General features: G+C 38.0%; 1 protein-coding gene across 16 annotated transcripts in view; it reads left to right on the top strand.

Annotated features, from left to right (window-relative positions):
* Scmh1 (Scm polycomb group protein homolog 1) overlaps positions 1 to 27,212 on the top strand; it is a 215,369-nt gene that overhangs the window by 166,034 nt on the left and 22,123 nt on the right. For 13 of the 16 annotated variants that reach the window (XM_078026045.1, XM_078026034.1, XM_078026037.1 and 10 more), the window contains 4 exons: positions 2,135 to 2,367; positions 6,109 to 6,235; positions 21,578 to 21,778; positions 23,557 to 23,748. In XM_078026045.1, the coding sequence (XP_077882171.1) occupies positions 2,135 to 2,367; positions 6,109 to 6,235; positions 21,578 to 21,778; positions 23,557 to 23,748 (753 nt within the window). The remainder of the gene's footprint in view (positions 1 to 2,134; positions 2,368 to 6,108; positions 6,236 to 21,577; positions 21,779 to 23,556; positions 23,749 to 27,212) is intronic. The other 3 variants (XM_078026047.1, XM_078026039.1, XM_078026046.1) reach the window with 3 other exon arrangements.

The raw sequence follows: 27,212 nt of genomic DNA, 5'->3' as shown, positions 1-27,212 counted from the left end.
GTTGAATTTTAGTTGCTTCACATCTTTACCATTGTCTGGTATTGTCAGTCCTTTTGATTTTGGCAATTTGAGTAGAGGTGTAATAATGATGGTTTGAATTTGCATTTCTCTGACAATAATATTTAGCAAATTTTCATATTTTTATATCCATCTTTGTGAAGTGCCTCTTGAGAGCCATTTTTAAAATTAGGTTATCAATCTTTCTATTACTCATTTTTACATATGCTAGATATTATTTTTCTCACATATTTTTTTCTACTCCCTGAATTGTCCTTTTCAGTTTTAGTTTTGTCTTTTGATGAATGGAGATTTTTTTTCTTTCTTTTTTCCCCCCATGATGCTAAGGATGATAAAACACAGGGCCTCATACTTGCTAGGCAAGTGCTCTACCACTGAACCCCAGCCCAGAAATGTTTTCTTTTAATGAAGTTATATGCCATTATTTTCCTTTATAATTAATGCTTTTGTACCCTATTTAATTAATTCTTTGCCTAACCCAAGTTTTGATGATTTTCCCCTTGTGTTATTCTAGATGTTTGGTGTTTTTGTTTTCATGTTAATTTTATTATCTAGTGTGAGTTAGGGGTCAAGTCTCACTGTTTTCCATATGGATAAGACTTACTACAGTTAACATTGATTTCTGCATAAACTTCACTATACTTGGAGTTCATAATTCTGCATCTTTTACCCATCTGCTGTAATCAACTGTTTCCTTAATTCTACTCTTGCTCCACTCACAGGATAGTCAGAGCAGTTCCATGTCACTCCCCATTCAGGGACTCCCCTTCATACCCAGAATAAGTTCGATTCATTTTCATGTCTGCAGAGTCCTACTCAGTCTTCTTGCTGCTCCTTCTCTAACCTAATCTCTCTCTACTCTCCCTTTTGCTCACTCAGTTTACTGACTCCTTCCCATTCCTCAGACACACTAACATATTCCTATTTCAGAATCTTTACCCTTGTTACACTCTATAGTTGGAAGGTTCTTTCCTCAGATCTTTGTAGACTTCTGCCTTTGCCTCATTTGGGAGCTCTGTGTAAATGTCATCTCCTTGAAGAGGACTTTTGGTCCACCTCAGTTTCCTTACCCTTACACTTTCACTGTCTGATGTTATCTGTGTATTTGTTTGTCAACTTTCTGTCTCTCCCTCTAGGAAAAAATCTCCATGAGCTTGGAAACTGTTTTTTCATTGTTCTATTGCGAAGGCTTAGAACAGTGCATAACTTGTAGTAAGTGCTCAATAACATTTATGAAATGAATTAGATATTCCTTATCTCAAAAATCTCAATTTAAGGATAAGAGTAAAATTAAGATGCACTCTAACACAGAAATCTACAAAATCTTTTAGAAATTGGGGAGGGCTCTACTTGAGTAGGGCATGGTCAGAGAAGGCCTCAGTATGGAGGCAGCCCTGGATTGAGGGCTGAAAAATTAGTGTTATGTATGCTTAACCAAGAATAATAGAGAGCTTAATATGTAGAACTATTGGAACACAAAGATGGGTGACAGGAAATGACATCAAACATAATGGGGCTGGGGCAAGATAGGGGCAAAGACACAAAAGCCTTTGAAAATCATGATAAAGAATTTAAACTTCTCAAAAGTATTAAGGAGCAAAGGATTTTAAGGTAAAGACATATGCTGTCAGATTTATATTTCCATGTGTTTCACTGCTCCTTGCTACAATAATCATATTAAAACTTCAAGTTGATTGATGTAGACTTGGTCATCAGTACTCAGTTTCAAAACAGAGTCCTTATCCCATCTCACTGCATCACCTGGCGAAGCCATCATTTTCTCTTCTGAGCCTTGTATCTTCATTCTCAGCAAGAAAAGATTGTGCATTCCTTAGAGCCATTCTAACCTCAACTTGGACTTAGGTCACAATGCTTCTCTAAGATACCTGGGGAGAAATTTTTAATATTTTTGCTACTAGAAATAATTTAAAACCTTCAATTCTAGCCAAGTAAAATTCAGTTTTCTTCTGAATTTTTTTAAACTTTTGGGTCAAATGACAGGAAACTAGTTCCCTAGTGCAAAACTACCTGAGCAAAAGTGCAAATTCTTTTTTCCTTGTCTGGGATGGGAATGCAGGCAAAGGAGGGCGTGATAGAATGAGTCTTTTTCTTGCAGTTGTGATTCCAAAGAATCCCTTCCCTGCGTCTGATGTGAACACTGAGAAGTCCAGCATCCACAGCAGCACCAAAACTGTCTTGGAGCATCAACCAGGGCAGAGGGGGCGTAAACCAGGAAAGAAGCGGGGTCGAACACCCAAGACCCTTATTTCCCATCCCATCTCTACCCCATCCAAGTCAGCTGAATCTTTGAAATTCCCAAAGAAGAGGGGTCCCAAACCTGGCAGTAAGGTAGGTAAAAATGTGGGATTCCCAGAAAGGGGTAAGGGGCTATAAAGGGGTAATTCATTCATACCAGTTTATCTCGGAAAGCAGCAGATCTGTTCCTATTCCCGACCTAATGTATGACTTTAAGAGGAATATCCCAAACTGTCATCTCTACTTAGCTTTTTACCTGAGAGTTGAAACTATTAGAGATAGAATAGTGGAGACAAATTTTAACATTGATGAAAGTTACTCACATAAGGCGGGGGATTCTATCCAGTCTTTCATAGGAGGAAGGCTCTGCTCCTTGTTAACTTTCCCAATGTAGATTCCCAGCATGTGAACATAAAGAGAAAATTATTCTGTAAATATTTCTTTTGCTATCACTCCCCCTTCTGTAAAAAATTATCAGATACCTACTTAGTGTCAGATTCTGAATTAGACACCATTATCTCACATCATGTAATCTTCACAAAACTCTGGAGCTTGTGTTAATGTTATTTTATTATTAAGTAAGTTGAGACTTATGTATGTGAAGTGATTTTCCTAGGTCCTAAGCAAGTACATAGCAGAGACTATATTGATTGATACCCAAATCTTCAAATTCGAAGGTCACCACTGCCCTATCATGTATTTACTCTCTACATTTCCTAAAGGACTTAACACCTCTAGTATTGGAAAAAGTTACTAAATCAAGCTCCTCTGAGTACTATTATTGGAAGTACTAACTCTTAGACATGCCAGTTCTTCATGGATATCTTCCCTAGGGAAAGCATTGATGTGAAGAGGAGGCTCTTCAGCAGCTTCTCTAGGGCCCCTCTACCATCCCCTCCTCATTACTTCCTATCAGTGGATTTCTCAGACTCTCCTTCCTGAACTAGAATATCTGAGTTCCAATGTGGAAATGATGCCCAGTTCCTCCTGGGCAATCCATTTCCGTCTCATATTCTTCCCTAGGGCTAGTTAGTTGTTTTATTTGTTTAGTAGATTAGTAGCTCCAACTAACTTCACTTCTTATAGAATATAAGCTCCTCAAAGTCCTCAATAACCTAATCTTTTTCTTTTCTTTTTCTTCTGCAGTGTCTTGTATCTCAATCTCTTGGGAGATGTTCAGTATGTGCAGAATGGATGGATAGATGGATGGTTGGATGGATGGATCAATGGATGGATGGATAATTTAAAATGATGATGTTACCAATCTCAGTTGTCTCCTACTAATTGGCTTTAAACATTCAATGTCACTTCCTAATCTTCCTATATAACATATGATATATCTGACCTATTACCACTAACCCCTAACCCAGGTCCTGATTTATTTTTATCTCTATTATATTCTTCTTTCTCATGTTGTGGAGAAAAGGCTGAAGGCCCTAGGGATGCCAAAGTCAGAGAAGCCATAGTTTTGATGATGTGAACACATTGTAAAGATTGTCAAAGAGGAAGAAAACTGTCTGTGGGACTCCAAAGACTGAAACAATAAGCAGAAACTTAAGCAGAAGTTCTTTGTCTCAACATAAAAGGAACAGTTAATTATATCCCAAAATGGGTCTAGAGATGTTTTGCTAGAGACTGGTGACTTTATGAGAGGAATGTTTTCAGGGAGAGGGAATAGAAGTATTGGATGGATGGTTGACCATTAAGATACTTCAGAACCTAACTATTATGCTCTGCTCCCTCATGTAATCTTAAACATAGTGGCCAAAGTCTTCTTTCTTTCTATCCTTCTTGAAAGCAGTCATTCTCATCACATTTGTATTTTATGGCCTGGCTTATGACTCCCTCATTCCCCTTCTATTCTTTTACCAACTTCTATAAGAGTATATACCACCCATTTTACCTATGAGCATAACATTCCTTTTTGAAGCAAAAAGGAAGGCTTTTAAGCCAGTCAGACTTAGGTTCAGATGTCACCTCCATTTGTGGCTACCTGTGTGACTCTGGGAAAGTGTCTTTGAGTAAGGCTCTGGGCCCCAGTTTTATCACCTGTATAACAGAGATGATGTAATATGTGACAAGATAAAATACATGGAAATGCACCTATCTGAAATAGGAATCATCTTTCTGCTTTCTTCTATAATATCCAGGCACATAACTTGCTCCTTTAGGGACCCCACAAAATTCTACCAACTCATTGAAGTTTCCCTTCATTCCTGACTCATTGGTTGTTTGGATTTTCACTTTTAGAGATATTGGGAAATATGAGCAGACGTCCATTTCTGTTAAGGGTTTGCATGAGGGCTTTTCCAGGCAAGACCATTGTATGCATGCCTACTGCCATCAGCATACTCTCTTCAGAGAGTGTACTCCTAGCAAGCAGACAGGTTTATAAAATTCACAGTAGTTGACCCTTAATGGGACATTTAGTAAAAGGGGATTTCTGGATCTTGGTAATGTTTGTATTTGCATTACATTACATTACATTACATTACATTACATTACATTACATTACATTATGCTTTTAGAAAACTAATTCTTGGAACACCCTGACATCTTTATCCTCCAGAGATTTCCCTGAGCAGCTTAAAGAAAATATATTTCTCTCAAATCCTCTTTATTACTTCCCCTTTGTTGGTGCTCTGCACTGTGGGATCTGACATAACTTTCCTGGGTACACATATGAATACCCCACAGTGAATCTCAACATTATGTACAACCACAAAACTGGGGTCCTAATTAGGATAAGATGTATTCCATGATTTATAAATATATCATAGTAGATTCTACTGTCATATTCAACTAAAAAGAACAAATAGAAATTTTTTTAATTTTAAAAATTTTTTAAAAAACGTGTAATATATGTCAAGCACCATGCTAGAAATGATACTCAGAATCAGACCCTCAAGCAGCTCCAGGAGGCAGTATGCAAACATATAATGACAATGACAGTGTTATTTATGTAAATTTCAATACATTGACAAATGCAACAATACAAAGTACAGAGAATAAAAAAGGTAGTAGTTAGAGGAAAACTTCCTAGATGAACCAAAATTTGTAAGGTAAATACAAGAATAAAGGCTGCTTCAGGAAGAAGAGACAACTAAATATTGAAGGTGTGGGCTAGGTACACCTTCAGGGTTTTTAGAGAAGTGTTATGATTAGGAATTGCTAGAATAGGATGTGTGAGGGAAGAGGTAGGACAGAATAGTAGTTTGTAGAGTTAGAAGTGTCATTTTTATTTTTAAAAACAGAAAGTAACAAATAATGTCAGTAGAGACTTAAGCCATAGTACGCTTTTTTCTTTTTGCTTTTAGCTGCCCAATTTCTATAAAGAATCTGGAATTTCATATGATAGTATTGAAGCTAGTATAAACATGCATTAAAATCTAGCTCTGCAGCTAGGCATAGTGGCACATGCCTATAATCCCAGCGGCTTAGGAAGCTGAGGCAGGAGGATCACAAGCTCAAAGCCAGCCTCAGCAAAAGTGAGGTGCTAAGCAACTCAGTGAGACCCTGTCTCTAAATAAAAATACAAAATAGGGCTGGGGATGTGGATCTGTGGTCAGGTGCCCCTGAGTTCAATCCTCAGTACCAAAAAAGAAAAATCTAGCTCTGCAGAACACAAAATCTTATGCATAGATACAGAAAATGTTTACTAAGCATCTATTATATATACAGCTTTGGGCTAGATGCTGAGTGGAAAACAAAGAAAATGAAGTTCCAGCTACAAATATATTTTTGTATTATGGGTGAATTAAGTGCCAGGAGTGGAGGAAGAGAAGACAAGTTACCTATCATGGGTAGCAAACTTTTCCCCATCCATTTTGACAGAGGAAACCTCGGACTTTGCTGAGCCCACCACCCACCTCACCAACAACCAGCACCCCTGAACCGGATACCAGCACTGTTCCCCAAGATGCTGCCACCATCCCCAGCTCAGCCATGCAGGCCCCCACAGGTAAGAACAGAGGACGGGACTAGCTTTAACAAGCCTTTGGCCCCAGCATCTGCACTTCCTCTTATCTTCCACCAATAGCTAGCCCCCTCTCTTTTCTAAACCTAGGTAGAATCTTTTTTAAGCGTTTTAAATTTGGCATTTGGAATAGTCTCAAAGAAACTTCATTCTGTCAGAATTATCAAAGAATCTTAGGTGAGTGTTCTGTGAACTTAAGGTTGGAGAACTTGAGCCAATTAGGGGAGATGGTGGGAAGTACCTAGAGGTCCCTGACCTAGTTTAGAATAATACTAACCTGCAGATCTGGGAGCTTCCACTTTGTAGTGATCCCTTTCATCTTCCATAATCCTCCTAACATTCTAGTAATGCTGCAACCACTCAAATTTGTATGAAATTTTTCTGATTTTTTAAAACAATCTTGATGATGGTCAACTGTAGTAAAATGTGAGTGAACTTGATTTGGGAGGCCAGTCAATGCATGTTTCTTTCAAAACAAAATCTGATGGCTGAAGAGGATGGATAATATGGCTTATATATATCTGTTCCCATTTTATAAACTAGGAGTTATGCATATCTGCTCCCATTTTATAAACTATCTATTTTATATATTTTATAAACTATCTAAAAGAACTATACCTTTAAAATAGATTCAGTTTCCCAGTGAATTAACTATAAAGAATAGAACTCATTTTTATGTGCAAATTAGAAGGAGAGTATGTGTGTGTGTGTGTGTGTGTGTGTGTGTGTGTGTAATCTTGCTCTACAAATACTTTATCTTCTTTAGAGATATTTAAGTAATTAGAGAGATCCCCATGGAAGCTGTGGAAGTTGAGTGGTCTTTCTCTTAGAAAGAGTTGAGTTTCCAAAATCCTAAAATTTAAGAGCTTAAAGAGAAGGGCCACCCACAATTTCCTCTCCAAATAACCTGTAGAAGCTGACAGAGCCTGCCAGTAGCATGTATGTTCACCTCTGTTCAGCGCCTTATCACATGATTTCTCCAAATGTCATCTGCATCTAGATCCAGCCAGTTACTGGGTTTTCTTAGTCCCTAAACTCTATGTATGATGAAGTAAGGACAAATAAGGACATTGGTAATAATATTGATTATATTTTCCAACTTCCTGACATGCCCCCTAGATACCCATATACTTGCTTGGTCTAGCCCACCTTGTTTTAGATTCCAAGTGGGTGTCAAATTCGTTTTTCTTTATTGCCTTTTCAGTAGTATCTAGAAGACCCACAACAGCAAGAGCTTCATGACTCTAATGCATACCATCTCTTGCACTCACTGGGTTAGCATCCCTCCCTTGGCCTAAAACTCGTGGCCCAGGGAAATTTAAATACGCATTTAAATTTCTTTCATGAGAATTTACCATGTGTGTCTGTGTCCTGTTCATGTCAGGCTATAACAACCATTTCTGATCACTGTGTCACAATCTCTCGATTGGACCTTGGCTCACTCTGTGTGAGCCCCAATTCATACATCTATGCTTAGAATTAGCCCAGGCTACTTTTGTTGTCCCTTAATGATAACATAAAAGATATCACAGATTTAATGTTGTGTACCACAGTATATCCTTTAATACCTTTCTTTCATTCTTCTTAACTCTGGCCCTGCACAGACAATGAGAACGGAGTTCTCCTCAGTGGAATGGGCTGGCTAAGAAATAAAAGCTAAGAAAAATAGAACAATGAGAAAACCACAGGACAATGAAAATATTTTCAGAAAGCAGGGACAGGACAGGCTAGCCAATCATACAGACCAAGCTTCTACACTCTGGCAAAATGGAGCCCAAGCTTGCTTTATTTATATCAGGGGACATCAAAGGCAGGGATAAGGTTTCAAGGGTGGAGTCTTGCTTCCTGGTATCTTGAAGTCAGCAGGTTGATTGACATCTTGGCAGGTCACACCCATCTCAGGTGCTGTGTGGGATCTCTGGCAGAGCTTGAGGGGGAAGTTCACCTGCATTAGGCGATCAGTCCCTGTAAGAGTGCCACAGAAGGTTCCCAATGCCAGACTTACGCCCTCATTAGGCTACTATGCACAACATAGTCCACACACGGCCCATCGAAGGTTTGTGACACTTAACTGTACAACACTTGTGAAAATTTTTTTATTTTTCGTTTTATGTTTTCTCTGCACCTATTGATTTGATCTTAGAATTTTTCTTGTTGAACTTGTGAAGGTGATGGACTACATTAATTTATTTTTCAATGTTGTACCATTCTTTGGAAGTTATAATTATTCCCACTTGGTGGTGTTGGTGTATAATTCTGTTTATACATTCATAGATTTAATTTGCTATTTTTTGAGAATTCATTTTTCTTTATTCATAAGTGGTGTTTGTGGGGGTTTTGGGGGGGGCAGTGGGTAGGGGGTGCTAGGGATTGAACCCATGGCCTTGTACATGTGAAGCAAAGCACTCTACCAACTGAGCTATTACCCATCCCCCAATTTTTTTTATTTTTATCAATTTTTATCTTAGATTCATACTTTTAGTTTTGTATGAAACTTTATTCTCTCTGCAGCCTCTCATCTTTCCCTTTCCCTCTACTCCACCCCAGGATTCTGAGATTTCACCTTAGAGGCATTTTCACCTACCATCCTACACACATTTGGTAAAATTTTCTTAAATTCTTTATTTACACATTCTAGCATACCTGGGTTCAGATGTTGGACCACTTAAACTCGTCCTCTAATATTCACACCCCTCTTAATTCTTTTTTTTTGTTTTGTTTTTTTGATTGCTTTTAGTTGTAGATGGACACAATACCTTTATTTTTGTTTATTGAGTTTTATGTGGTGCTGGGAATTGAACCCAGTGCCTTACTCGTGCTAGGCAAGTACTCTACCTCTGAGCTACAATCACAGCCCACTCCCTCTTTATTGTTATCCCTATTCTGTTTGTCTTTTCATTCACAATTCTACAAGCCTTCCTCAACTATATTTTCCAAGCTTTGTACTGAGTTTCTCATTTCTGCCATCTTACTTTTTAAATTATAATTATTTAGCACTCCAGTGACATTTTCTAAAATGTGTTTGGTGGGAATACCAGTCCTGCAAAATACTCTGCATTAAAGGAATTTACATACATTTAGGGAATTTAGTCATATACATTTAAGAAATGCTTTTACTCTACTTCTTCACATTTGGAAATTTGTATCTGCTGTCAAGAGCTCTTTTTTGTTCTCTGAATTTTTTTTTAATAGACTTTATTTTTTAGGGCACTTTTAAGTTCACAGCAAAACTGAATGAAAGATACATAAATTTCTTATATTCCCCTGTCCCACACATGTAGCACCTCCCTTATATTCAGCAACCCCTACTGGAGTGCTTCATTTGTTATAATTGATTCACTTGCCTGACACATTATTGTCACCCAAAGTCCATTGTTCACATTAGGGTTCTCTCTTGATGTTTTACATTCTAGGCATTTTGAGAAATATATAATGTCATGTATCAACTATTTACAGTATCATACAAAAGAGTTTCACTCTTTTAAAATTTCACTCCTTAAAAATCCTTTGTGTTCTTCCTACTCATCCATTTCTCTTCCCTAATCCTGACAACCAGTGATATGTTTTCTGTCTCCACAGTTTTGCCATTTCTAGAATATTATATAGTTGGAATTATACCATATGTAGCCTTTTCAGATTTATTTCTTTTTGCTTAGTAATATGCATTTGAATTTCTTTCAAATCTTTTCGTGGACTTGATTGCTCATTTTTTTAACATTGAATAATATTCTATTGTCTGGATGTACCACAGTTTATATATTCATTCACCCACTGAAAGACATCTTGGTTGCTTCTAAGTTTTGGCAGTTATGAATAAAGCTGCTATAAATATCCATGTGCCATGACTGTGTGTACACATAAGCTTTCAGTTCTTTGAGGTAAATGCCAAGGACAGCAACTACTGAATTAGTAATAATATGTTTAGTTTTGTAAGAAATTATCAAACAGTCTTCCATTGTAGCTGTAAATTTCACCTTCCCTCCAGCAGTGAATGATAGTTTCTATTGCTCACCATTCTCATCAGCATTTGGTATTGTTTATGTTCTGTACTTTGGCCATTTTAATAAGTATGTGGTGAGATCTCACAGTTGTTTTAATTTGAATTTCCCTAATGACATGATGTTGAATTATCTGCCATCTGTATATCTTCTTTGATGAGGTATCTGTTAATGTCTTTAGTTCACTTTGCAATCATTTTAACAATTAGAAAACAATTCTTAATTTGTTTTTGAGTTTTGAGAGTTCTTTGTATATTTTGGATAATTCTTTATCATATGTCTTTGAAAAATATTTTATTCCAGGATGAAAGATATTTTCTTCTTCTCATGATAGTGCCTTTCTCATAGAGTTTTTCATGAAATCCATCTTATTAATTATTCTTCTGAAGATCATGCTTTGGGTGTTGTATCTAATCATCATCATCATCTAATCATCTAGGAATTTTGAAATTTTGCATTTTATATTTAAGCCTATTATCCATTTTGAGTTGATATTTTTAAAAGTAAGGTTTTGTCTAGTTATATTTTTCAGAGAGAGGGTTGCTTGTTTGTTTTTCTTTTGGCATGTCGATGTCTGGGTGCTCCAGCACCATTTGTTGAAAAAAACTACTGTTTTAGGCAGCTTTTTCACTGCTGTGACTTAAAGACCCAACCAGAACAACTGAAGAGGATGAACATCTTTTGGGGGGGCTCACAGATTCAAAGGTCTCAATCCAGAGACAGCAGGCACCATTCCTCAGGGCTCAAGGTGAGGCATGATAGAAGAGAGTGGCAGAAGGAAGAGGCTCACATGATTATCAGAAAGCAAAGAGAGAGATAGAGAGAGAGAGAGAGATCTCTACTTGCAAAACACAAATATATACCCACGCCTCCACGCCCCACCTCCTCCAACCACACCCCATCTGCCTTCAGCCACCACTCAGTTAATCCCATCAAGTGAGTAATTCACTGATTGGGGTAAGGCTTTTATAACCTAATCATATCTTCTCTGAACCTTCTTGCATTATCTCACACGTGAGCTTTTGGGGGACACCTCATATCTAAATCATTTAGATTTAGATTGCCTTCACTCCTTTTTGAAAGATAAGTTGTCTATATCTGGGCATGTATTTATTTCTGGGCTCTTTATTCTGTTTCACTGATCTTTCTGTCTGTACTTTTGGCAGTATCATCTTATCTTGGTAATGGTAGCTTTATAATAAGTGTTAGATCAGGAAGTATCAGTCCCCCAACTTTATTCTTCTCCCTCAATACCATATTGGTTATTCTGGGTCTTTGGTCTCTCCATTTAAAGCTTAGGTCCAGTGTGTTGACATCCACAAAATAACTTTCTGGAATTTTTATTTGGGGTTGTGTTGAATCTCTAAATCAAGTTCCCTGTCTATGAACAAGAAATAGCTCTCCATTTATTTAGTTCTTTGATTTCTTTTATCAGTTTTATAGTTTTCCTCATAGAAATCTTGTATATATTTTGTTAAGTTTATATCTAAACTTATATTTTAGATATAAACTATATTTATATTTATATACTTTGCTCTCCTTCTTCTTCTCCTTCTTTTCATTTTCTTTCTTCATCCCCTCTTCCTTCTCCTTTTATCTTCTTCCTGCTTCTGACGCCATTGTAAATGGCATTGGGTTTTGTTAAATTGATTGTTGATTGATTATGGTTCTGGGTATTGAACCCAGTAGTTCTTTACCACTGAGCAACATTCCTAACCCTTTTTTTTAAAAATTTTAAGTAGATCAGGTTCTACTAAGTTGTTGAGGATACTTGAACTTGTATCCTCATGCCTCAGCCTCCTGAGTCCCCAAGATTATAGGCATTTGCCACTGTGCCTAGCTTAATATTATCTACTTGTTGGTTGCTGGTTCAAAGGAGAGTAATTGACCTTTTGTATATTGATCTTATATTATGTGACCTTGTTGTAATTGTTATTAGTTACAAAAGGTATTTGGCAATTCTTCCATATTCTCTTCACAAGCAATCATATACCAGCAAAAAGGTTTTTTTTCCTTCCCAATATGTATTCCTTTATTTCCTTTTCTTGTCTTACTGTATTAGCTAGGATTTCCAGTGTAGTATGGAAAAGGAGTGGTGAGAGAGGAGGGACATCCTTGTCTTGATCCTGATCTTAGTGGGAAAGCTTCCAATTTCTCACCATTATATATGGTGTTAACTCTATGGGTTTTTTTAATGTATGTTATCTATCAAGGTGAAGAAGTTCCCCTGTATTCCTAGTTATTTGGGAATTTTTCACTGTGACTGAGTATTGGATATTCTCAAAAGCTTGATCATTTATATGGTCATGTGATTTTTCTTATTTAGTCTATTGATAGAATCGATCACACTAACTTTTGAAAGATGAATAAACCTTGCATATCTGGATCAATCCCACTTGGTCATGATGTATAATTCTTTTTATGCAACATTGGATTAAACTTGCTAATATTTTGTTGAGGATTTTCATTCCATGTTCATAAGAGGTACTGGTCTATAATTTTGTTATGTCTGTCTGATTTTGATATTAAAGTAACACTGACCTCATAGAATGAGTTAGAAAGTATTCACTCTGCTTCTATCTTCTAAAGAGATTGTGGCTAATTGGTATAATTTCTTCCTTAAATGTTTCGTAGAATTCATAAGTAAACCTACCTGGGCCTGGCACTTTCTATTTGGGGATATTGTGAATATATGATTGTTTATTTAATAAATATATGCTTGTTTAGATTGTATTTTTCTCCTCCTCTTTCTCCTTTATCCTTATTTATTTATTTATGTATTTATAAGAGGCAGTGTCTCAATACATTACTCAGGCTGGTCCTGAACTCCTGGGCTCAAACTAAGACTACAGGCACATATATTATTACACCCAGCTTTGTAGTTTTATTTTTGGTTGAGTTTTGCCTTTCAAGGAATTGATCCATTCATCTAGATAATCAAATTTTTGAGCATAGAGTTTTGTGCATAGTTTTCCTTTATTACTTTTTAATGACCATGTTATCTGTAGAGATGTCTCCCCTGCCACCCCAGTCACTTCTAATATTAGTAATTTGTGTAATCTCTCTTTTTCTCTTACTATGGCTAGAATCTTATCAATTTATCTATCTTTTCAAACAGGCAACTTTGGGGTTCACTTTTTTTTCTGATTTTCTTTTTCAACTTCATTGATTTCTGCTCCAATTTTTATTATTTCTTATCTTCTTCTGCCTATTTTGGATTTAATTTACTCTTCTTTTTCTAGTTTCCTAATGTGGAAGCTTGTGTTACTGATTTTCAGATTTTTTTTCTAAATATGTATTCATTACTATACATTTCCCTTGAAGCACTGCTTCTATTTTATCTCACAAATATTGATGTTATATTCTCATTTTTATTTAATTCAAATTATTTTTAGTTTTTATAATATTTCTTTGACCCTTGTCTTTAGAACTGTGTTATTTAATCTTCATGTGTTTGAGGATTTCCCACATATCGTCTCTTATTGCTTTCTAGTTTAATTCTATTATATCCTGAGAGAGGATATTGTAAGATTTCTAGTCTTTTAAATTTTTTAAGTATGTTTTATGGCCTAAAATATGGTCTGTCTTGATGAAGTTCCAAATGAGAAGAATATATATTCTGCTCTTGTTGGATGAAGTAGTTGATTGATGCTACCTTTGAGTTCAGTTATGTGCTGGATGTTTCTATATCTGATAGAGGAGTATTGAAGTCTCCAACTGTAACAGTGGATTCATCTATTTCTCCTTGAAGTCCTAACAGGTTTTGCCTCACATATTTTGACATTCTGTTGTTGGATGCGTACACATTAAGGATCAATACTTCTTAGAGAATTAATCTCTTTATCATTATGTCATGCTCCTCTTTCCCTGATAATTTTTCTTCCTCTGAAATTTTTTCTTTCTGAAAGGAATATAGCTACTTCTACTTTTGATAAGTTTTAGTATGGTATTAGATTTCTCCACTCATTTATTTTTAATTTACATTATTATAAATTTTCTTATATACAAATAACATGTGGATCTTTTTTTATCCAGTTGAGAATCTATCTCTTTTAATTGGTGTATTTAGTCCATTGATATTTAAAGTGATCATTGATATAATTGTACTAATACCTACATGTGTTTCTGTTTTCTATTTGTTGCCCTTCTTTTTGTTATTATTTTTGTCTTTTTCTGCACCTCCTTGAGTAAAGTTCCTTTTTATTTTCCCTTATTTCTTGGCATGATAGTTATATATTTTTTTTACTTATTTTAGTGATTACCCTACAGTTTTCAATATATATATTTACAACTAATCCAAGTTCACTTTCAAATAACACTATATTGCTTCATAGGTGGTATGAGTGAGTATTTATTTTATAATCCTAATTTCTCACTTTCATACCTTGAACTGTTTCTATTAATCATTTCACTGTACATAAGCATGTGCATGCACACACACACACACACACACAACACATAATCAAGGATATCGTTGTATTATTATTTGAGACAAACTTTTATCTATTAGATCAATGAAGAATAAGCATTATTTTATCTTTATTTATTCTTCCACTTATGCTTTTCCTTCCCTTTCATTTTACTTATTTATTTATATCTGTTCATTTGTTTTTGCAGTGCTGGGAATCAAACCTAGGGCCCTGCTAGGCAAATGCTATACCACTGAGCTATACCTCCAGACTAATTCTATTGAGGATTTTCCACATATCATCTGTTATTGCTTTCTAGTTTAATTCTGTTATGTCCTGAGAGAGGACATTGTATGATTTCTAGTCTTTTAAATTTTTTTAAAAGATTGGCCAGTCACACATCCCAGATTCAAGAGGAGGGGAATGGACCCCCCCACCTTTAAGTGGGTGTATAATCAAAGAATAATGGATCATATTTTAAACAATATCATTCAACTCTTTGAACATAAATTACTTATTCTTTTCTTACTTTAAAGATTAATTCTTTTACTCATAAGATTTCTCATCAAAAGCATCTTCCCTTTACAGTATCAGGCTCAAGATCCAAGATTGCATCATCTAAATCTGGTGTGGGTGTACACAAGGCCACTTGAGTGAAGTTTCTCAGGTGCATCTCCTTGAGTGCAATTCCTCTCCATTGAATATCTGTGTACTAAAAAAAAAAAAAAAAACAGATTATCTGTTGTTATCACATGTTCAACACACAGCGGAGGGAACAACTATAAGATAACTTTCCCTCTTTCTAAAGGGATGGAAAATAAAGGCACTGGTCTGTAGAAATTCTGAAATACAACTGGACACATGTTACCATCCCTAATCAGATTCAGTATTACCTCTTGGGAGTTGTTTTCCCTTCCTCTTTGTTTTGTCCTCTGGATCATCCTTCCATTTCCAAGAGCAAAATGAGATAGCCTTCTTAACCTTCTTGCCTATAAAATGCTAGAGGGCCAAGGGATCGTTTCTGTTTTGTACCATCTCTCAACCTTCTGGCCATACTGGCAGTACTTCTGCTAGATGGGTTTTCTTAAAAATTTGAAGGGCTTTTTTTTGACTGCTATCCAGGTTCATTTTATGAAACAAAAGCCACAACCACAGATGTCCAAAGACATCCTTTTCTGCTTTGGTCCTTCTGTGCAGCTGCAGCTGTGAAACTACCCTTAAGATTCCTAAAAATCCCATTTAAGAGAAAGAATCTGCAAGTCTTGACCTTAATATTCTTAGAGCCTTTTGGTCTCAAAGAGTCTATGAAGCGTATGCTTATATATTTCTGACACCTTAATTAAGAATTTGTTTTTGTCATTGTGGAGTTTATCTTGGCCCTTTCTTATGGGCTAAAGTAAAGTTGTTTGCCCTCTGGAGAGTCTGGAAATGAGAAGAAATTCTGTTTGTAAACTATGAAAGTCCTTACATTTTATCATAAGCAATGAGAAGTATCATGGCACTTTCATTACTTAGTTTGGAAATTGTAGCTATTTCTTTGAGCTCATCAGGAAAATTTTCTATTTTTCTATATCATGGTAGGCAACAATCTTGTCAAATTTGCAGTCCCTTCCTACCAAACATCCCCTGCCCTCCATCTTCCAATAAAATTTTCCTCACTGCCTTTTAACTATCACTGAAAGGCTCCTAGAGAACCTTTAGGTTTGTATTAAATGCTCTTCCAGTTTTCACTAATATTCTCTTTGTAGCACTCTGTGCATTTTTTTTTTTTTTGGCTGTTTCAAAGCCATTGCCATGTGTTAGGCCTTTGTTACTACAGTATCTTGTATCTTGTATCAGTCTATTCTGATAATAATTTGTTCTTTAACAAACCACCATAAAACATCATGGCTTAAAACAACAATAAGAGAAGAGATGGGTGGGGAATCTTTTCTCTGTTGTATACAGTGTCAGCTGGAATGGATTGATGGGACAGAAGGACACACTTTCTTCACATAGTGACACATTGGTTTCAACTATTGGTTTTTGTCTACAGGATACTGTGCTTGGGCCCAGAAATTGGCACAGTGTCATTTCCACTATAGTCTATTGGTCAATGTGAAAGAGATCAATAGGAAGAATGTCAAAGAATTTTGGAGCTATGTTTTAAAACTACTTCTAAAGTTTGTATGGTTTTGCCTTTTATATTTCACCATTTAATCCATATAGAAAAATATTTTTTAAATCATCACCAGGTGTTTAGTCAGCTTTTTTGTTACTATGACCAAAAGACCTGACAGGAACAATTAAAAGGAGGAAAAGTTTAGTTTGGCATACAGTTTCAGAGGTCTCTGTCCATAAATGACTGATTACATAACTTTGGGCGCAAAGTGAGACAGAACATCATGGCAGAAGGGCATGGCAGAAGGGCATGGCAGAAGGGCATGGCAGAGGACTGCAGCTAAGGACATGACAACAGGAAGCATGGAGAGCTCCACTCATGGAAGACAAAATACAAACCCCAAAGGTATATCCCCAGTGACCTATTTTTTTCATCCACACTCTACTTCCCTACATTTAACACTTAGTTAATCCATGTTAGTGAATGGATTCACTAATTCTTGTATTGTCTCACACATGAGCTTTTGGGGGATATCACATATGCATCCCATAACATTCTGTCTCTGGCCCCAAAAAGCTCATATCCATCTCATGATGAAAAATACACTTGGTCCATTTCCAAGAGCCCCAATAATCTTAACAGTTCCAGCATTATCCAAAAGTCTAAGTCCAAAACCTCATCTGAGACTCAAAACTCAAGGATGTTTTCCCTTGTGAAGATCAAAAGCAAGTTGCATTTATCTAATATAACATGACATAGAATAAACATTTCCTTTCCACAAGGGAAAACTAAGGGGTGGGACCAAAGCAAGACCAAAATCCAACTGGGCAAACAAGTCCTGTAGCTCCATTTCCAGCATCTGGAAGATATGGCATCCTGATGTTCTCTCCAAAGAGTCTTTGAAGCTCTGCCCCTATAGCCTTGCTGGTTACAGCCCACCCACCACAGGGACTCTGACCCTGCTACACTTTTTTATTTTTTGAGTGAGAGAGAGAGAGAGAGAGAGAGAGAGAATCTTTTTTGTAGATGGACACAACACAGTGCCTTTATTTTATTTTATTTTATTTTATTTTATTTTATTTTATTGTATGTGGCACTGAGAATCAAACCCGGGTCCTGCCCGTGCTAGGCGAGCACTCTACTGCTGAGCCACAATCCCAGCCCCCCTGCTACACTTTGTCTGGTCTCCCAGGCCTTCCTTTGAAATCTCTATGGAAGCCACCATGATCTCCTAACCTAGTATCCTGCATTCCTGCAGAACCAGCACCACATGATCAATGCCAAAGTCTTCCACTATTTTAAGCAGTAGCCAGCCCTTTGGAAACCATGACTGCAGCAGCCTCTGAATGCCTGGGCAGCTAAGCACAGTAAAACAACTTCCTAGGACACACAGTGTAAGCAGAGTGCCCCCATGGTCTCTTCTCAAAGGAATTTTTACTTTAACCCCCTGAGCCTGAGATGGGTATGGTCTTGCCAATTCCCGAGAAGCCTGCAAGCCATCTTTCTTATTGCCTCTGGGTAAAGTATTTATTTAGTGCTTTTTTGGTTTGATTGCTTTAACAACCACAATTTGCTTAGCCCTAGTTTTACTTGTATTTTTCTGGCCAAAGTGCAAGTATTTCAAATCTTTCAACTTTGCTTTCTACTCCTGATTATCACAGTAAACTTGGCTAAAAGGCACTGGCAATATCTGAATGCTCAGATACCTTGGAATTTCCTCCACTGATGGACTAGTACATGACCTTTAATTTGGCTTCACAAAAAGTTTCAGGACATGGGCAAAATGTATACAACTTCTTTGCCAGAATATTACATAAATGGTCTCTAGTTCAATTTCCAATAGAGTTCTCCTCCTCTGAAACCTCATGAGCCCAATCTTTACTGTCCACAGCCCTGGCAACATTCTGGCTCTGGACACCCATAAAAATAGCCCATTAAGCTCCACTTACAATGTTCTAAAGCTTTTCAGCTTGCATAAACTTTTCAAAATTCCCCCAACTGCAACAATTTGCAGCTTCAGATGCTTCTGAAACACATGGACAGGTTAATCACAGCAGTGACCTCACTTCACAGTACCATTTCTGTTTTAGTCAGCTTTTCTGTTGCTGTGACCAAAAGATCTGACAGGAACAATTAGATGAGGAAGTTTATTTTGGCTCACAGTTTCAGAGGTCTTTGTCCATAGATGGCCAGGATGAGGCAGAATATCCTGGTGGAAAGGCATGGCAGAAGAAATCTGCACAGGACATGACAACAAGAAGCAGAGAGAGCTCTGCTTACCAGGGACAAAATATAAGTACCAAAAGCACACCCACAGTGGCCCACCTCCCCCAGCCACAGCCTGCCTCCCTATAATTACCACCTAATCGCCTAGTTAATCCATATCAGTGGACTGATTGACTGATTATGTTAAGGCTCTCATAACCTAATAATTTTGCCTCTAAATATACTTGTATTGTCTCACACATGAGCTTTTTGAGGATACTGCATATCTAATCTATAAAACCAAGCTAGTTATATTTTTTCCTTTGTATGTTTTAATTGAGATAAAGTTTGTATTCATGAATATATAATCTTAAGTGTACACTTGGATGAATTTTAATAATGTCAGCACTCCTGTAACTAACTACAACCCTGATCAAGATGTAAGATGTTTCTGCCACCACAGAAGTCCCCTCAGGCCTCCTCCCAGTCAGTCTCTGCTCCATGTAGATTCTGATTTTTACCACTATAGATTGGTTTTCCCGTTCTTGAACTGATGAATGAAACATGCTACGTGTACTTTTGTATTTTGTTTCTTTCATTCCAAATAATATTTCTGAGTAGCACCTATATTGTTGCTCCTGTCAGTGGTTCCTTTTTTTTTTTATTTCCAGGTGATATTCTATTAAATAACTATACCACAATTTGTATATATGTTGATAGGTATTTGGTTCTAATTTGGAGTTAATTTGAGCATTCTTATAAGTGTCTTTTCATAGCCATTTGTTGTCACTTACTTTTAATACACTTATTTTTAATACTTTAATACTTATATATGTGTTTGTGTTTAAGTGGTTTTAGTAGAAGAATCACATTATTAGACATAGAAATCCTCACTTTCCTTAACATACCTCAACTGAGCCTTCTTTTATTAAATATACTTTATATTCACTTTCAGAGTTACCATTTTGCCAAAACTTAGGCCTTTGTAATTAGGGGATAAAACAGCTTGGTTCTCATCATTCCCCATTCGTGCTTGAAGGAATTCTTCTTTCTTGTATATACCAAGTCAGTACTACTTCTCTTCTTTTTTTGTGTGTTTGTTTTGAGATATCTTGCTATGTGCCCAGGTGGCTCTCAAACCCCTTGGACATGTGGTCCTACACCTCAGCCTCCCAGGTTACTGGAATCCCAGGCAAACCACCACCCCTGGCTCTAGTTGCTACTTTTCCAATCTGCTTTCCAACTTACAAAATGTTATTGTTGTCTCCTCTTAGAATTAGGAGAGAATAGAGTGAAATGTATATGTTCAATTTATCTCATTTATGATTTTTTCCTTTTTCTCTCATTACCTTCCTCATCCAGCTTACCTTCTTTCTATTTTCCTTTCTTTTTTTTCCTCTTCATATTGTTTCTCTTTAGAGCTATACAGGTGGAGATTCCTCAGAGAGCATCTAGTTCAACCACCTCATCTTTATAGATAATGAACCTGAGACCCAAAGAGGATGGCAGTTTATCCAGCAGCCCACATAACTAGTGCCCTGACCCTATTTGCCTTTAATAACAAAGGAGATTTTTGCCCTCCTACCCACTCAGTGCAAGTAAGAACAGTACCTATTACTCAGTAGAAGCCTGAAAGGACATCAGGAAAGAGAATGAAATTACTGACCAAGCTGATATAGGTCCTTCCCAGAGGCCAAGGACACTACAGCATTTAAAATGGCTTCCATCTCCTTTGCCCTGAACCCCCCCACACCAGTGCCACATGGAGGTCAGCAACCAAGAGAGTGCCCAGCAATCTTGACAGGAGAACTTCTGAGAGAAAGAATATATACATGAGTCTTATAGACCCTTTTCATATTATTTTTATATATTTTATTTTATTCTTTTCTATTTGTATTACTCTTTTGGGGTCTGAGTATTGATGTAGAAGATAGTAAAAAATTATAAAGCCCAGAATAGAAAACAAGGCAAGTGACCAGTGGTTGTGATGATTCTACGTCCAATACCAAATATACACATACATGAGCACTCTCTTGCTATTATTACCATGGTCCCACAGCTCCTTACATAGATACAAGTTGAGAGGTGTAAAGAATTTATGAAGCAACCAAGTATAAAAAAATGAAAGTTCATACATCTGGGGAAATGTTGAGGTTTTTTTGTTTTGTTTTGTTTTGTTTTTCAAAACACAGAAGACAAAGTACAAATTCTGTCCTTTGGTTTTTGCTCTGGGCTATTCTTCCAGCAAGGCTGTATTCCCAGAGCCCTTGGTCATGCAATTTAGTCTGCTGGTAACTTGTCCCTCACCTTTTATCCCTTGCAGTGTTTCAAACGGAAACCTGCTGAGACTCCTAGTGGGGATCAAAGCTCAGGGCATAATAAATGCAAGAGAGGGGCTGGAACTGTAGCTCAGTGGCAGAGCCCTTGCCTAGCATGTGAGAAGCACTGGGTTCTATCCTCAGCACCACATAAAAATAAAACAAATAAAATAAAGGCATTCTGTCCATCTACAACTAAGAAAAATAATTAATAAAAAAGTGGAAGAGAACACTGTCCTTTTGAATTCTCTGTGCCAGACACTCTATAAGGTTCTTGGATTTTTTGTCTCCTGTAGTTTGTATCTACTTGAACAAGAATGGCAGCCCAGGCCCTCACTTAGATAAGAAGAAGATCCAACAGCTCCCTGACCATTTTGGGCCAGCCCGTGCCTCTGTGGTATTGCAGCAGGCTGTCCAGGCATGCATCGACTGTGCTTATCACCAGAAAACTGTCTTCAGCTTCCTCAAACAGGGCCACGGTGGTGAGGTCATCTCAGGTAAGCACCCTTGGGCTAATGTGAACTCATAGCCAGAGTACAGGCCTACTTAACTGATTTCTGACAAGGCATCCTGGTTTCTACTTGATACCCATAGGCTCTGGAAAAATGTGAAAGTGTCCCATTCCTCTGAGCCTTATGCATACCTCCTCCAGGAATACTCAAGCTAACTCTGCCTGAGTTTCTGGTATCATTCCTGTCTCCTGGCTTACTCTCCCATACAGAAAATAAATAAGTATGTGGCTTTAAAGGCATTTCAGAAGGAGTAGTTTGAGGGGCTTGGTTGTGGCAACAGGAGTTTCTCCAGAGTGCCATAGTCTCCATACTGGTTTTAGGGAATTACTGACCTTCTCTCATTTTTCTGACTTCTTTGTTTCCGGTTCCTAAACCAGGCACATACAAGGGAGCTGTGTCCCAAGTCAGAGCGGGAAATGGCATTCACTTTCTTTTCTACTGACAATTTGATTCAACAGTAGTTTTTTGCTCTCACTGAGAGTATTTACTTTTTCTCAATGTGCCCTGCTTCTGTTTCAATTTTCCTAAGTCCAAAATTCTCTTGGTTTTTTTTTGGGGGGGCGGGGCGTTAAATGTCTTTATTAGGGTATTTAGTTATACATAACAGCAGAGTTCTTTTTAGTATTCTTTCTCATCAAACCTATGAAGCCTTGACCTAAAGCCTTCCAGTCTTAACTATAATGCTATTCTATAATACCCTCTTCTTCCTCCCTAATGAGTTACCATAACCAGCTTCAGGAAACCCAGCTGACATGGAAAACCCCATAAATCACCAAACTATTCTTTTAGCAAACATTTATGGAGCCCTGACCATATGCGAGAGGTTATTGCCAGATACTAGCTAGGAAAGGGGAATAATAGAAGAGACTCAGGTCTGCACAGGGGGAAAGAAAGAAACAAAACAGCTAATTGTGACAAGTTTTGTAATAGAGAATAGTGTGGGAACCCATGCTAGGGAGTAACTGGCTTCATGGAAGATGGGGACAGACAGGGAGGGAAATGTTCTAGAAGGCTGGAAACTGTTGGGAAATTAAGCCCATGTCCTTCTGAGGCTAGGCCACTCTCAAGCCTCTCATTTGCTTCTGTGCAGTAACCTGAAGGGACTGACCTTTACCTCCTCTTTAGCTGCTCTAACCCTGCTGGTTCCTGAGAGTGACCTGTTTATACCCAAGTCTCCATTTCTTCACTGCCTTCAGAGCCATATACTCAGACCTTTTGCTTTTCAAATTTTATGCTGATATTTTTAGTAGAAATAGGAAGTATAATAAAATCAATCGTGAAACAGTTTCAAATGTTGCCAAAATTCGGTGTTTTTATATAGATTGGAAATTGTGTGCCCAAGCCATTGCTAGTGATGGCTATATTCTCCTCTTCTGCCCAGCTTTTCTGTTCTTGGGCAATTCTTGTGAAAACAGCTTCCTAAATGAACAGATTTCCTGGAAGAGGCTCAATCAAGTGATGGAGCAGATAGAATTATGTTCACAGTTGTTTTCACAGGTTGAGTGAAATCATTCCAGAGCCCTAAGGGTGCAACAGACTTGGCCTGGCCACTCCCATTATTGCATGCCCTTTGGAGTTGAAGGCAAAAATCAAAGCCCTCCAGGGAGGGAGGGAAAGGGAGGGAGAGAGCAGCCTGAGCACTGATTGCCTTTGTGTAACCAGGTAAGCCCAAGACAGCAACTGGCTGGACAACCCCTGCCCTGCACCATGCCGCACTGTGCTGCTCAGCTGACGTGCATGGTTCTATTTACTTAACTCCACAGCCGTATTTGACCGAGAACAGCACACCCTCAACCTCCCAGCAGTCAACAGCATCACCTATGTCCTCCGCTTCCTGGAGAAGCTCTGCCACAACCTTCATAGTGACAATCTGTTTGGCAACCAGCCCTTTACACAGACTCACTTATCACTCACTGCCACAGAGTACAGCCACAGCCACGACAGGTACCTACCAGGTAGGAGTTGGGATGGGACCTGGGCTGAGAGGGGGGTAGGACTGGCAGCAGCACCTTCTAGGGCCAGTTCTCAGACCTGCTAGCCTGACATCTTTCTGTCCACATCTGCAACACATCTGGGAGGTTCTGATTTCTCAATATCTTTATGCTTTAGGATTTTGTCTTCTGTTCTTGATTACTCTTCTTTCCTTTGGACCCTTATCCCTAGGAAAAGCTGGCTTATAAATCTCCCCATCTGAGCTCCAAACAGCATGTGGAACCACTGTGAAATCATAGTGTACTTCCCAGGGTGAAGCTGGCAGCAAAGGTCTAACACAGCTCTCTCTCACCAGCAGGAAGGTTTAGTCTCAGGCTGGAGATTGAAAAACTTGCTCCCTGGTGATTGGCCATCCATTCTTTCCTTTGGCACATGGCCCTAACTCTTTTAGCACTGCCAGTCTAGCAAGTCAATTCAAGTTCCTGCTATTTCCAACTAGGCCGGAAAATAACTTTTTTAGTTTAACATACCAGACTCACAATGGGAAAGCGGATGCCACGTGGCTAGGTCAGTGACTAAGCACTTCCAAGAGAGGTTGAAGAGTGAATGGAACTCACATCTCTAATCTGGATTTCAGGACACAAGAACAGAGTGGGTGAAGGAAAGCTCAGCCTAACATAGCAAGGTAGGTCACTGTTGAAAGGGAGAAAGGCCTTTTAAAAGACATCTGTGGACCATGTCCCAAGCCGAAGAGCTGAGAAGAGGTGTGGTCAGTATGGGGTTGTGCTGTCTACCCTTGGGAAAGAAAGCACAGGTCTGAAAGGTGCCCCTCAATGCTTGTTCCTGTGGCGTCTTCTCTCTTCTTTCTTTCAGTATAGTTTTAATGGACCACTTCTGACTTAAATGCTACTTCTGGAGAATGTCTCAGGGAAGTGACCATTTATTTGCCCAGTCCTTTTCTCCCCTGCCCCATCTATACTTCTGCACCCAAATGAGCCTTACTTGTATGACTTGCAGGTGGGACAAAAGATAGCTGAATTGTAAATATTCCTGTGGGCGTCAGACCATCTGGTCCCTGCAGCCGTGACTGTGCCTCCTGTCTGGTTCTTTTCTTCAGGATGAACTCCTCACCCAACCTGCTCTAGATTGCTTCCTTTCAGCATTAGATTTTTTGAGAACAGAAAAGGTATTCTTACCTGCAGTTAGAATGTTGCACAAGACATGGTGGAGTTGGTACAAACAAAGGCAAGTTTTTAAATATCTGCAGCTATTGAGAAATTCTGAGCTGCATTTCTGTCATGAAAGCTGGGCCTACCTGATTCTAAAAGCAGGGATACATAAGAGTGGGTAGCTTGTCCACAAGGGTAGCTGTTCATTTAAAGAGAAAAATGCTTCTGAAATAAATAGGATCTCAGAATTTTTAAGTGGAATACTGTCATTAAGAACTCGAAAAAGTATACTGGCAACAGCATTCAGAGACTGGGCCTGAAGTCATGAATGTGGTTTGGGACTGGAATATGACCTTTCCTGGGAATTCTGTTCCAGTTTACTTCTCTCTGATTCATCTACCAGATAAGAGGAGCAAGCTTCAGCCAGATTCTTCCTGCTCTACCAGCTAAGAAAGAGACAATGAATAGGGTGTCATTTTTCTCATTTTCTGTCTCCTTTCCCTTCTCCCACTTTCAGACAGATAAAGAGCCAACTCTGTGCCCTTGTTTACTCTCTAAGCTCAATTTCCTTATAGTGGGTGCTCATCAAATTTTCTGCTCCCACCATGGTTTCTATTTGCTTCCCTGAATGAGCCTTTTAACTGTGCTCAGAAAAGTCAGAGCCTTGCCTGGATTCCCAACTCCTCTGTGCCTCATAAATTATCTTGCCTGCTTGCCTGCTTTAGTGACCCTTTTCTCTGTTCCTGGTCCTTTATCGGTTCTTGTGTTGTTCTGATAACTGAGCTTAATTGTACAAGAGTTGTCTTTTGCTTTGCCCTTTGGATTTGATATTTATCACTCCTTCCCATGTACCTGACTACATATTTCTACTAGTTTGACATCTGTAGGTACCACCTATGTTTTCTGGGTGCATACTAGAGCTCTCTCCCTTCCAGCTTGTCTCCACAGTACCCTACCACTATGATCTTGGCCTAACTGGTTGTACACTTCTAACATGGCAGACAGCCACCAAAAGCTCAGGAAGACTTCATCTTGGATTCAGTTTCCTTGTCTAAATTCCTAAATTGAGACAATTACTTTCTCATTATTTTATTTTGAAAACTTTCAAACCTATAGAAAACTTGTAAAAATAGTACAATGAGAAACCATGCACCCTTCATGGTTTCTCATTGTACTTTCACTTAAGTTTGCAATATTTATTTTTTCTCTTCCTGTATAAGTATATACAAACTTTTGTCTTATATAATATATATACACTTTTGTGTATATATATATTATATATGTTTGTGTGTATATATATACATATATATACACACGTATGTATATGTATGTTTGTGTGTTTATTTACTGAATCATTTGAGAGTTAACTACAGATGAGAAAGTTTACCTTTAAATACCTTTGTCTATCTCTCTTTAAAATAAGAATTTAACATAAAAAAAAATGCAAGAAATTTGGGGCTGGGGTTGTGGCTCAGCGGTAGAGCGCTTACCTAGCACATGTGAGGCCCTAGGTTTGATCCTCAGCACCACATAAAAATAAATAAACAAAATAAAGGTACTGTGTACAACTAAAAAATAAATATTTTTTTAAATGCAAGAAATAAGAAAATACTGGCTAATATTCAATCTATATCATAATTTTTCCCAGTGGTCCCAGTGATATCCTTTATAGCTATTTATTTTCAATCCAAGATCCAATGAAGGATCATCCACTGCATTTTATTGTGCTGTCTCCTTAGCTTCCTTTAACTACAGTAGTTCTTTTGTCTTTATATTCCATGACATGACATGGACATTTTGAGGGACCAGGCCAGCTGTTTAAGTCATCAAACTTTTATTAAATACTCATTCTGTCTTAGATTTTATACTGGACTCTAGGGATACAGAGATGAAACAGACTCAACCCCTGGGCTCAAACAGCTGAGAAAGGGAGAGATGTGGGATGTGGACGTGATTAAGAGCATGTACCCGAGGTATTCTGACATAGACAGTTGTGATGAACAATTACTGGGTTGAAAGGAGAGGAGAGAAGATTTCTGGGGAAGTCAGTGTTAGAGCAGAGTCCCTTCTTTAGGACCACATTTACTGAATCAAGGACAAGTCTTATGGAGACTAAGTTAGAGGGGCTCCTTCAGGTCCCCTAAAAATTGATAGTGATGGGCCCCACCAACTGTTGGTTTTAGCAGTAACTATTTTTTAGCTATAACTGAAGTCCATCTAGAATTAACCTGTGGGTCTGCTATTTTGAGATTTCCCATGTTCCCCTCTGATAGAGGGGGTGGTTTACTTATTCCAGGACAATGAGTTTCTTGTGCCTT

This window comes from Ictidomys tridecemlineatus, chromosome 11 (assembly GCF_052094955.1).
Source record: "Ictidomys tridecemlineatus isolate mIctTri1 chromosome 11, mIctTri1.hap1, whole genome shotgun sequence".
Lineage (NCBI taxonomy): Eukaryota > Metazoa > Chordata > Mammalia > Rodentia > Sciuridae > Ictidomys > Ictidomys tridecemlineatus.
This window is presented reverse-complemented; position numbering and strand designations above follow the sequence as displayed.